At 39.8% G+C, this 12708-nt stretch overlaps 1 protein-coding gene across 2 annotated transcripts in view; it reads left to right on the top strand.

Moving 5' to 3' along the window:
* The first annotated feature begins 1756 nt into the window (after nt 1–1756).
* The window catches only part of TES (testin LIM domain protein), a 45440-nt gene continuing 34488 nt past the window's right edge, over nt 1757–12708 (top strand). For both annotated transcript variants that reach the window (XM_032870934.1, XM_032870945.1), the window contains exon 1: nt 1757–1964. In XM_032870934.1, the coding sequence (XP_032726825.1) occupies nt 1938–1964 (27 nt within the window). In that variant the 5' untranslated portion in view covers nt 1757–1937. The remainder of the gene's footprint in view (nt 1965–12708) is intronic.

Below are 12708 nucleotides of genomic sequence, written 5' to 3'. Positions count from 1 at the left end.
TTAGCTTAACCCCTGAATTACTAAATGAAGACTCACAATCTAATCCTCCTAACTTAATGTTTATCCACCTCTATTTTATCTTCTATAATATTGGCACAGTAGATTCCAGATAGAAATCAACTTCCATCCTTGCTAATGATACCAACACAAAATGAGGCTGGGAGAGCTGGGAAGAAAGAGAGGGAGAAGGCAGAATTTCATGGTTTTAAAAAAAAAAAAGTCTCCAATCGTTTTCTTAGTGTCATCTCTGAAATCCCATCAAATAAGCCCAAAATTTATGTCATGACATTTTTCTGATGCCTTATTTAGACTGTTTTATTGGACATTATCCATCTCTTAAGCTCCCTGAAAGAAACCAAATTCCCTAGTCATAACTAAGCCTCCTGTTCAGGGAGCTTATACCCGGTAAATGTTGTAGGGGTCCAAATATTTCAAGATGGTTTGGGAAAATGGGAAGGGAAAGTTTTACTTCAACTGAGTTAGAATGAAAAATTCACAATCCATTTTGATCATTCCATTCTTAGTTTATTAATAGGATGAGGAAAACATGCACATTATAAATCAATGCTCTGTTGAACGATGCTAGCAAACAGCCAAGTGAGCAAAAGGCTGAAAGTGTTGACTAATAGGAGTTTTGGCTGCTTTCAGTTACTAAATTTTCAGAGTTAAAGGAAGAGACATCTGTCCCCAGATATCTACATTTGTGGGGGGATTTCTTTTTAAAAATAGATGCCAGATTAGGTCACCCCTGGTCTGTGCATTGTAATTATTTGTCATTATCACAAACTGAAAAAGAAATGGGCTCTTCTCTCTCTTCTCTTAGTCAATACACTGTGTCTACATTCCCAAACATGCTGGAGGCACTGCCTAGACTCATGAGCTTTAGCTCTGCCCCCAACTAAGAAACTGGACAGATCCCTACATGTCTGTGGTTCTCAGTTCCCAGAAATATGAGAAAGCTAGACTCAGTAATCCGTAGGATCCCTTCCAGACCCACCAATCTGATGGTATTCGCTGTAATGATTGTAATGAATGAGGCCATAAATGGATCCTAGCTCTGGTGCACTAGTGCTGCTTGTTATGCCTATGAAATTTCATCAAGGCAAGAGAACATGAGCAGGAGCCTCACACCATTTCATGTAGAAGGGACAAAGGACAAGCCCCTACTTCCAAAGGAATGACACAACCTATCCGAAGTGATTCACATCATCGCCCTTTTTGAACAACAGAATGCTCAGAAAACATGTATAATCTTGTTTATAGACATTAAGTCTGTGAATGAGGTTTTTTGCCAGAGCTTGGGATTATGGAGAAAAGCATTTGGGAAATGGCCACCTCTACAACTCAGTGGTGAAACTGGGGTGCAATGACCATCATAGAAACCCCAAACAGTCTCCACAATCTCAAGTCTTTCTCTTTACTCTGAAAATAAACCAAGAAGCTAAGCAGTGAGATAAGTACTCCCGGGAAACATATCTAAAGTCCCAGGCAAACACAGGTACGAGCTGCCAGAATGGAAAGGGGTCTTCCTCATCTTCAGCTGGAGGCTGGGTGGGCCTCAATTTCTTCCGAAGAGGATCTGCAGACGCTCAGTGCATCGAAAGAGACCAGGTCAGGGCTACCGGAATGCGACTCCGCCCCTCACCTTGCCCGCGCCCAGCTCGGGCCGCGAAGGTGCGTGCGGCGCTCGGTGATTGGCGGCTGGCCGGCGCTGCCCCTCTGCCATTGGCTGCCTGGGCCTCTTTGTTCCCGGGTCCCCGCCGCAGGCCGGCTGCGGCGGACTGGGCGGCGGAAGTTTGACGGCGCCGGCTAGTGGCTGCGGCAGCGGCGCTGGAGTCCCCGCAGGTCCTCCCCCAGTACCCGCAGCGAAGCCGGAGGCCAGGCGATCCTGGGCGTGAGATCCTGGACGGGAGGAGGAACTCCTCTGACACACAAACATGGACCTGGAGGCCAAAGTGAAAAAGGTAGGAGGCCGCGGGCGGCGGGCAGCAGCCGCCTCACCTGCGCGGGACGCCGCCCCCTGGCTGCGGGCGGCGGGTGGGGCGCACGGGGACAGCCGCGCGAGCCCGCCCCGGGTCTTCGGTACCCCCGGGCCAGGTACCCGCCTCTCCCGGTAGCCGGGATGCCTGGCAGCCCGCCTAACTCCTGAAATCCGGGAGCGACGGAGAGTCGGGCGCGAGAGCGAGAACGGGCGCGGGACATTTCTCCCCGTCTAACCACGTCCAACGGTTGGAGGTGTCTGAAACTTTCCTCCGTATGTTTCAGCGGCGCCTGTGCCTCCCCAGAAGAAGAGGATGAGGGCAGGGCGAGTTCGGGCGAGATCGAGACACTTCTTCTTCCTGTCTCAGGAAGTTCAACTTTGTGGTTTAGGAGCAGTGATGTGACTTTGACAGCTCAGACCTCCTCCCCTCCCACCCTGGCAGCTCTGCCCCTCAAGAGTGAGCGCTGATTTAATGCACTTCCTTCGCATTCGCGGCTGGTGACAACGTGAAAATAGTCCCCCCCCCCCTTTTTTTTTTTTTTTTTGGCCATTCATTATTGACGTCCCACGCACTGTCTCCCTCTTAGTGCTTTATCTTTCAGACGAAACGTTCTTCCTCTTCTGCAGCTAGCCCCAAAGGGGCAATAGTCACTAGTGGTTTTACACCAAGGACGTTTCCCGCCTGGCTGTGCCCCCAGCCCCCGTGCTCCCTCTGCCTCCCTTTGGGGCTTCAGGACCCACAGCCCTACCTGAGCTGCTCCCTGACTATGGGAGCCTCAAGTCTCCTGGGAGAAAGCGGTGAGCACAAGACTGTGACTCAGAAGGAATGCTGATGTCACATTCCAGTGTAACATTCTTTGTGAACGGTCTCATTCCGGGGAATTGCTCCTGTTTACTTTGCGGTAAATTTAAGCTACCTGTCCCTTATCAAATAGAGAAGGGAGTTTTACAGAGAGAGAGAAAGGAGAAAAAAATAGGACCTAATTTTCTTCTCTTGTCCACTGTGGTTGCCAATGTTGCTGTTATTTCATCTGCTAAAGACAGAGTTCTTGACTTGAGCATTAATTCTGTTTCATGCCCAGAACTGGATTTTTGAAAATGTAGGCAAATGTAAAAAAAAAAAAAAAAAAAAGGCAGTTTATCACTTATGAGTAGAACTGGCATTCAAAAGGGAATCTAAGGACAGGAAAACATATGTAAATTATAAGAGTAATGTATTCTTTTCTATTCCTTTTTGGTTTCTTATTCTTGACCTTTTAAATGACACAGCATTTGTTAATCTTGCTTGCCACTAGGAAAGCATTTTGTTTGCTGCCTAGTTATCCTTCTGTTGCTGAAAACTGCTAATTTTTTCAAGTGGATAAGAGCCATTTAATACCTGTCTAAAATTTGGGAGGTCTTGACTGTGCTTATAAATATCGATGCAAAAACTACTTTTTAAGAGTCAGCACCCTTTGGGGGAGGAAAGGATGAATAGGTGAAGCACAGACGATTTTTTAGGGCAGTAAAAATATTCTGTATGCTACCTACGATGGCAGCTACATGTCAGTATATATTTGTAAAAATGCATAGAATGGACAATACCAAGAATGAGCCCTAAAATAAACTCTGGACTTGGGGGGATAATGATGTGTCAGTGTGGTCTCATCAGTTGTAACAAAGGTACCACTTTGGTGTGGGATATTGATACTGTGGGAGGATATGTGGGAGATAGGGGGGCAGGGAGTTATATGGGAACTCCATACCTTGTGCTTAATTTTGCTGTGAACATAAAACTGCTCTGAAAAAGGAAATGCACTTAAGGGGAAGGGGTCAACATTTAAAAGTGATTTGAAATTATTTGAGACAAAAAAGGTAATTCTGAGGGAGATAGTCCAAAGTTAAGAATTAATGTCCTTACAAGGGAAAAATTGAGACATTATATATAAACAATTTCCTTAGTTTTATAATGTGGATTTTTTAAATGCCCTTGATATATGGTATAATTTTTCTCTTTCATCTCCCCTTTAGTTTAAAAGGCTATCTTTTCATCCAAGAATCTTACCCTTTTCTCTAATCCTCCTTCTGTCCTTCCTCTACCCCAGAGAAAAAGGATTCTATAAATTTAAAGCTCTTACAATCCCATGACAGTAACAAATGCTTGTTTCACTACCTTGTCATCATTGCTGATTCTCAGGGCAGAGTCCTCAACCAATAATTTGGAAACTACTAAAGGATCCCAAGAAAATGTCCAATTTGACTGCCAACCATAACCCTTTCTGTGCCTTTGTAGTATCCTCAACAGGCTTGATGTTCTACGGGTTTGACAAAAAGTTTCCCTGTAAAAAATGTTTGGAGATTCCAGGAGTAGATTTTACAGTTTTAGCTGTGATCTGAAAAAGAAACTTGCATTCCTTTTGGAAAATGTTTTCCAACACATTGGAAGAAGGAAACATTATAAGATTTTTATCTCTGCTCTATTAGCAGAGCCTTCTCACCTTATTTTGGTAGATTAATTTTCAAGTCTCGCTTCTTTTTGGCTTGAGTATACAAGTAAAGTAATAGTTTGAATGTACCTTTAAAAAAGCCAGGTTGGAAGTTGGAACAGAGATACAACCATTTAAATAAAACTGTTTTGACGTCAGTTTTAAGATATGTGGCATTTTTTTCTTCTAAAACCCTTATACTCTTGATTTCATGATGAATTCCCCGCCCCCCCCCCGCCCCCGGGCAAATGAAAAATGTTACTTTTTTTTCCCATTAATATTTTGTGTAAAAAGAATTAAAGGTTGTCCTTATTCCACAACAACTTAAGCAGATGATACTATTATAGGATTCTTGGTTTATAAAAGGAGAACTTGGGTGTCTACATCATTTGCACAGATTTGGAGTAATTACCAGTTAAAACCCACCATCATAAAAACAAGGGATTTTTATAATTAAATTTTGCTATATTTTGTTTTGTTTGAAGCAAGCGAGCTGTTGCTAGGATGTGAAGCTAGTTTGGTTATAAAGAGTTTTTGTTTTAATATTTTAGAGTGGAATGTGACTTTTATGTCTGTGCCCTGTCTTCTGAGTTATTTGTCTAGATCTCTTCCTTATGTTTTATGTCTCTTCATTATAATTGACTTTGTATAATAGAGGCCATGTCTGCTTGGAAAAAACAATGGCCTTTCAGAAGCAGAAACAGAGTCTCATTTTGTGGTGAATGGTAAATCATGGCCCACAGCCAGCTGTTTTCCTCTTTCCTTTCTGTGTTACTCTCCCATGAGAATCACTTTTTTCCCTTTAAAAACATACCAGAGAGAAGGAGAAGTCCCATAATTTCCCTTAGGCTGCCTGGAATTGCTGCAGAGCTTTTAAGTTTACTTCTTATTCATTTCTTGCCTCCTTTCTAACCTTTGTCTTTTGATCCTTCCTAACGCCTTACATATTTTTCCCAGGACTCTCTTCCTTGTTTCTTTAATTTTATTTTAAAAAGATGAGATGCACTTTTACAATTACAGGTCACAAAAAATCCCCTTTCTCACATCCAAACTTGTTTTAAAAGCTTCTGTCATTAGCCAGAGAAACATAGTGAAACCACGTGACTGCAGTTGGCAAGAGTACTGAACCACAAAGATTATTTCCATTAGGAATTAGAACGAGACTTTTCTCTTAGGTGGCCCTTGATTGAAGCAGAAAAGGCAAGTAAATGGTGACCTGGATGTTCAAATCTACAGTTGGATTCTCGGCTTGAAGCCATTCTTGCTGCGAGAATCATTGGCAAAGCTGGAGGTAATGGGAGGGCAAGGTACTGCCAGGGCTCTGCCTTAGAGGCAGTTACTCTGTCTCTCAGAACAAGTACAGAAGAAAGTGAAGTGGTCCTCAGCTGGGCTTTTATCTCTGCTAACCCATGGGGTGAGTCATTACATTAATTGGATATGAAAAGTCAGTTTCTCTAACTTGCCCTGAATATTGGTTTGAATAGAACTGTAGTAGGTTTTCTATTGATTTTGTTCCTTTATGCTCTCCTATGAAGTAGAATTGGGGATTTATCTCTCTGCTGGCTATTAGCGCGTACCATCACCTCACTCCTTGACTTCGCTTTCTCATCTACAATACTAAATATTACTCATCCTTCAAGACACTCCCCTCCTCCCCACCATGCCCTGTCCTCCAGGAAATCTTTCTTCTCCTTCCTAGCTAGAAGCAATATCTCTTTCTTCTGAATTCGCAAAGTGTGTAATCTGTAACTCTTCCGACATTGATTCCTTTCTCCCTCTAGATTATGATTTCTTCTTACCTAGATTTCAAGCTTCTTGAACAGTGAATTCCTTTCCTATTTATACTTGCATAGTTTTGTTTGCTGTCCAAAGCAATCCTATGAAGTAGACCTTAGCCTCATTTTAAGACAAAAGAAGCAGGCTTTAGATAGGTTCTGGCAGTTTCAGATTAACCTAACTTGAGCCATAGTCTTCAGAACCATTCTTCTCCATCCTGTCCTCTAGTCCCTGAGTCCTCTTATATCTTTGCCTTGTTTGCTAAATATATGTTAAATGAATTACCCTAATATAAAAAAAGAAATAAGCAAAAGAGCATTTCAGATTTTTTGTTTTAAGGAATTATTTGGAAGAAGTGGTTTCTATTCCAATAAAATTACCACCCTACTGGTTTTCTGTATTTTATTTATATTTTATCCATGTTGTATATTTACCCTTTAGTGTAAGTTGCCATAGACGTTCTTTGGACAGTCACAAAGTCCAAATAAAATAAACATATAGTGAAAAAGTCCTTCTCAGAGACTTTTACAGGCAAAGAAATTTTATAAGCTCCAATAATATTCTGGACCATAGCCTTTAGGATTCTTCCAACGTTCCAGCTTTTGTTGGGAGCAACGGTAATGCTGCCTCCTGGCTACTAAATATGGTCCTTGAACAATAGCGACCCAGCATTTGGCTCTGTGCTTGGGGGTATCAGTGACGACTGGAACTGTATCGAGGCACTTAAGGGTTGGGCTGTAGAAGAGTCCATCTACCTGCTGAAGCTGAGCTGATAGAAAGCTTTATCCATACAACGCTTGATAGGCTAAACCTTTCTTTCCCCCAGTAGCAAAGTTCTCAGAGTGCCACTGGACCAGCAGACCAGATAGCAAAGAATAGGGGAGTTAAAAAAAAAAAAAAATTAATCAGTGCTGGGAGGAGAACTGTTTTGTTGTTGTTGTTGTTATCATTATTGTTTTAAATTTCCCATTCTTGATACAAGAACATCTATTAAGAAGCAATGGCAAACACCAAAATGATCAACTATTTCATGAGGCTCTCCCTGAGCTCTGGAATTATGCCAGCATTGTGAACATGGAATTAACCTCAAGGGCCATCAGAGAGCAACAAGGCTTACTCTGAAAGGCCTATTTAGTAGGAAGAAAATGATAAATTGACAAAAGAGGACTACTTCCAATGTTCTTTGTTCTTAGAACTATAAGTAGGAATACAGTTTGGCCCCATGCTAATTTGAATATAAGGTTTTTTTACAAACCGTATTATCACAGTGTGCTCCAAAAACAGAAAATGTCAGTAAGCACCCAGTATATGTAAAGACCTGTCATGAATGGAGAGATCTGTAGTATATCAGGTTTCTCACTTCCATTTATCAGTATGATGTCAGTGACATCATTCTGAGCTGAGTTAGTGGATCCTCGTCTACTCTAGTGTCTGTGATGTTGGCCACTTTGGTTCTCAGTTTCCATATCTATAAAAATCAATAGGGGAATCAAGTGATTTCTAAAATTTCATCAGACCCTGTGACTCTTTTTGACTTTGATAAATTACCAAGTGTAATAATGTTCCACAGTGCTTAGAAATCACATAAGGCAAGAATATAGAAATATGTGTAATTTTAATAAAATAGTATAGTGTATAATGTTATGCAGTCTGTGAATTTCATGAGGAAACCTATAAATTAAATATTTTTTAATAAATTTTAACTCTTTGCAACTTGTTTTTACTTAATTCACCTTTATAAGATTTGTAAAGTATTTGAAGACATTAAGTTTAATTATTTTATTTTAAATGTATAGTATGAAGTTTCAAATGCATAATAAACTGCTCCATTAGGTCAGATAATCCTAGGTGTGATATATCACTTTCCTCGGTATTTAATTACAAGAAAATGAAAAAATAATGGACTTTTTATTGTCTTTAAAAGTTCTTTCCCAAATTAAGATAATTTATTTAAAAATTATGAGTACTTCATGTGTCAAGCACTGTTCTAGACTTTGCGAGTGTAGTATGAGCAGAAAAGGTAAGGTACCTTGTGTCATAGAATTTACACTCTTGATAGACCAAAAAAGTAAATATCAAAATAAATGATCAAAAGCACAACTGGGATTATACCCATTAATATAATATAATATAATATAATATAATATAATATAATATAATATAATACTACTTACTGGTCAGCAATACACTAGAATTCTAACACAGAGAAGGGGCATTTTTTGTAGTAATTCATAGTATTGGTTCCTGATTTGGAAAACTTTGTAATTAGGAATTCTTATTTATCTTATTGGCAAATGTAAAAAGAATGAGAAAGCAGCTTTTACATATTAGGATGTGAAAAAGCTCATAAATTGATAAGGCTATAATTAGTTACATTATACCTGTAAAGTTACACAAACTAAGTCTTCTTCCTAGTTAGAAATGCCCTACAAGAGTCATTACTGGATTGTGGTTTTGGGTTTGTTTGTTTTTTTTAAAAGATTTTATTTATTTATTTGTCAGAGAGAGAGAGAGCACAAGCAGGGGAAGCAGCAGGCAGAGGGAGAAGCAGGCTCCCAGCTGAGCAAGGAGCCTGATGTGGAACTCCATCCCAGGACTCTGGGATCATGACCTAAACTGAAGGCAGCTGCTTCACCAACTGAGCCACGCAGGCATCTCTGGATTAAGTTTTCTGTTTACAGTCATTACAGTCTTTATTTGGTAACTACTGCCATGAAACTATGGTTTTTCAAAATCTGCTCATTAGATCATTAATATATAGTACCTACAGGAAATTATTTTTCTCTTTACAAGGTGGTGAGATTCAGGGAACATTATATAAATTATGAATTATGAAATCAACTTTTTTTGAGGAGAGAAAAACAGACTAACCAAATTGAAAACAGGTATCAAAACTTCATAGATTTTCAGGATTTTTAAGGAAAAATAACTTGGTAAATGGTAAGTTCACACCTGCTCTTTGGGTAAATGTCCATGTATTAAAATTTGTCTTAAGCATTGTTATTAGAGGATTAAATGTAGAGGTTATGCTTTTCAGTTATCCAGCTCCAGTCTTTGACTTTCCTATAAAAGAGCTCCAGTCATATTTAGAATTGTTTTACCTGTTTTTTTTTTCCCTAAGTATCCAATTTACTTAACTCCCTACATAAATAATAGGGAATTAGAGAGATAAGAGTATGCATGACTATAATTTTCTAATGTAAATTCATGCTGTGCCCCTAAAATGACTTCTTAATTGCTTCTCTCTTCTTTCCTTCTCAATCAACTACTATAATCACTACCCATTGCCTATGACAAAAATATTAGGAAAGAACAGAAGGTGATAGAAAAAAGAATCACAAGAAATTCATGAGGTAGATTTTGAGAACATGCTATGGAAGTACTTTGTTTCTGCCACACTAAGAAGTACATAGCTATAAAAATTAGTTGATTCCAGGTATTGCTGCTTTTATTTTGGTTATATTCTAAAAAGGAGAAGAGCATAGTTTAAGATTCCCAGTTTGTCTGGTCCTTGGGTAGTCTACTAAGAATGCAGGGCTTCTTGGGTTTGAGCAAGGCATGAAGGGAAGCTGTATTTGAGAAGCCAGGCACTGAGGACTGCTGACATCTCACCTGCCACATGACAACAAGTCTGCTGCTAACAAATATATTTAATCTCTGAAATGGTGGATCGTTCTCAAATCACAAATGATTCAGCCTGTGTTTATTATTTGGACATTCTGACCACTGTGCAAAACTGTAAAAGAGGTTTCAGGTGGTCTGTTGGATAGCTTCTTACCTAAGCAGCAAGCCTAGCAAAAAAGAGGCTGAGAGCCCGCACAGATGCCTTGGTGCTGAGTCCGTTAATAAGTCTGCAGCCACAGTGAACTTGCCCTTGCTTTGTTTGAAGATAAAGTAATAGCATGTTTCATTGAAAAACGATCTTGCATAAGTCAGGTGGATTTTTGTTTCTTTGAGTATAACCTCTGAAAGTCTTCATAGAGTGAGTCACAAAGTAAAGGTAAAGATATATCTTCCTTCATGAGGTATAAGCCTACAATAAAAGTAATTGGGGGTTAAACAAAACAAAGTTACCCTCTGTTCTTCATAGAGAATATTAAAGGGCAGTTTAAAATGTAAGATTACAAAAGCTGCATTTCTATCAATGTCACTTGTTGAGTGTGTATCCCCAAAACGCTGTGATGTCAGCTTTGGTCGGTAAAAGAAGGCAGACAGACAAACTGAACAGATATGTAGGGCAGATATGTAAGTTAATTGTAGTGCTGGATAGAATGAAGTAAGCGCTGTAACATAGGATTGCTCAAAATAGCTGTGGTGAGGAACCATTTTTTTTTTTTTAAACTTTGAATCTTTCATGGGCCAGTATTTAAAAAAAAACAAAACTAAAAATGAATTGCTAAAAGAAAAAACAAAGATGAGGCCCATTAAAAAATTATTAACTGCATCACCATAAAATTACTGTCAAATTGCTAATAATCCCTCATAGCTTACTCTCAGTTTCTTTATATGTCTCACCACAGACTAATAACCAGTAGTTCACAGACTGCTGCATTTTTGAGTAGCACTGCAATCACAGGAATACCAACAACTATTATGAAGTCTCCAAAGCAGCAGTAATTAACTTGAATGGATTTGGGAGTGTTCTATGGAGGAAACAACATTTAAACTAACTCCTATTGGGCACCTGGGTGGCTCAGTGGGTTGAGCGACTGCCTTCGGCTCAGGTCATGATCCTGGGGTCCTGGGATCGAGCCCCACATTGGGCTTCCCTTGCTCTGCAGGGAGCCTGCTTTTCCCCTTCCTCTGCCTCTCCCCCTGCTTGTGCACTCTCTCTCTCTCTCTCAGTGTCAAATAAATAAAATCTTTAAAAACAACAACAACTAACTCCTATTGGGTAAAGAGGGTTTCATTAGGCAAAGAAGGCACTGCAGGAAGAATAAATAGCATGAACCAAGAGAAAAGTCAGTGAAAAGGGAAAAAGTGAGTAAACCTTTGTTATTTACCCCATTAACATATTCAGTTTGACTCTTCTAAAATAAAGCCAAGATAGGTGATCTGCAGTAATTTCTGATTTTCCTCAGTTACAGGCTCAAATTGTGGAAGTGTGTCACTGAGCTTGCTGTTAAGGATCTGTTTCTCCGTCCTAACCCTGATTCTTATTTATTACACGATATCATCTCTTGAAGAGAGATGGAAATTTCATACTGGGGTCTAGTTTGTGTAGGCTGGGTTTGGTTCCAGGTTGTGGGTTGGGACCACTTTGACTCCATATATCTTTCATCCTCTTTAGATCATGGGATCCCTGAAGTAAAGGCTGGAGTGGTAGAGGGCATGCCCAACTGTAGGAACACATTTTAAGCCTCTGCTATTCCCTAATAGCCATGTATCCAAACTCAAGTCAAAGAGAGGAGCAGTCCATTCTAGTGACTGTGAGGCTATGGCAAGAGTGTGAATTTTTTTTTATAATTTTTTATTTTTTTATTAACATATAATGTATTATTAGCCCTAGGGGTATGGGTCTGTGAATCGCCAGGTTTACACACTTCATAGCACATACCTTCCCCAATGTCCATAACCCCACCACCCTCTCTCTACCCCCCACCCCCCGCAACCAGTTTGTTTTGTGAGATTAAGAGTCTCTTATGGTTTGTCTCCCTCTCGATCCCATCTTGTTTCATTTATTCTTTTCCTACCCCCAAACCCCCCATGTTGCCTCTCAACTTCCTCATATCAGGGAGATCACATGATAATTGTCTTTCTCTGATTGACTTATTTCACTAAGCATAATAAGGGGTGTGAATATTTAATACTGCTACCTGACAATGAAGAATTGGGATCATTACTTCAATCCAGCACACATGCCAAAGTGGGACTGTTGAATTTTGTGGGCTGAAGTATAATTTCCTGAAGATCTCTCATGTATCAGAGTCAATTCTGAGAAGATATTCTACACAATATCACAGACTACTGATATTTCAAAAGCTCTTGAAAAATTATAAAGGAAAATTAACCTTGCAGTATCCCTTGGTTGATTTTTAGAGGATCCTTTTCTCATTCAAAGCATTCTTCTGTTAGCCTTTAGACTCAGACCTCTTCAAACTCACTCCACCTAAGTCATGTGATCTCCATGTAAATAAACGTAGGGCTCATTTTTCTGGGGAATAGCAAGTTGCCAAAGATTTCTAAGAGGAGTTACAAATTCTGTTACTGCAACAAATTGAAAGTAGGTTTCACAAATACTCAAATGTTGCTATGTGTTAGACTGTGCCATTGGTAGCAGAATAGAAAATTAACCCAAGAGAAATTGGGAGAAATTAAAGGTAAAGTCAGGCAAGACAGATTTTGATGGCTTAATATCCATATTGCTTTTAAGCTGTCACAGGTGAAAACAATAGAGATGTTATTTGTTGGTACTTTCTCATGGACCAGATGAAGTCAACCCAGAGGATAGGATCCTCCTGTGGTCCACTGTTGCCCACTCTGGTG

This window comes from Lontra canadensis, unplaced genomic scaffold (genome assembly GCF_010015895.1).
Source record: "Lontra canadensis isolate GAN:19392208 unplaced genomic scaffold, GSC_riverotter_1.0 scaffold2, whole genome shotgun sequence".
Lineage (NCBI taxonomy): Eukaryota > Metazoa > Chordata > Mammalia > Carnivora > Mustelidae > Lontra > Lontra canadensis.
Note: the sequence above shows the minus strand (reverse complement) of the source record. Positions and strands in the feature narration are given on the sequence as shown.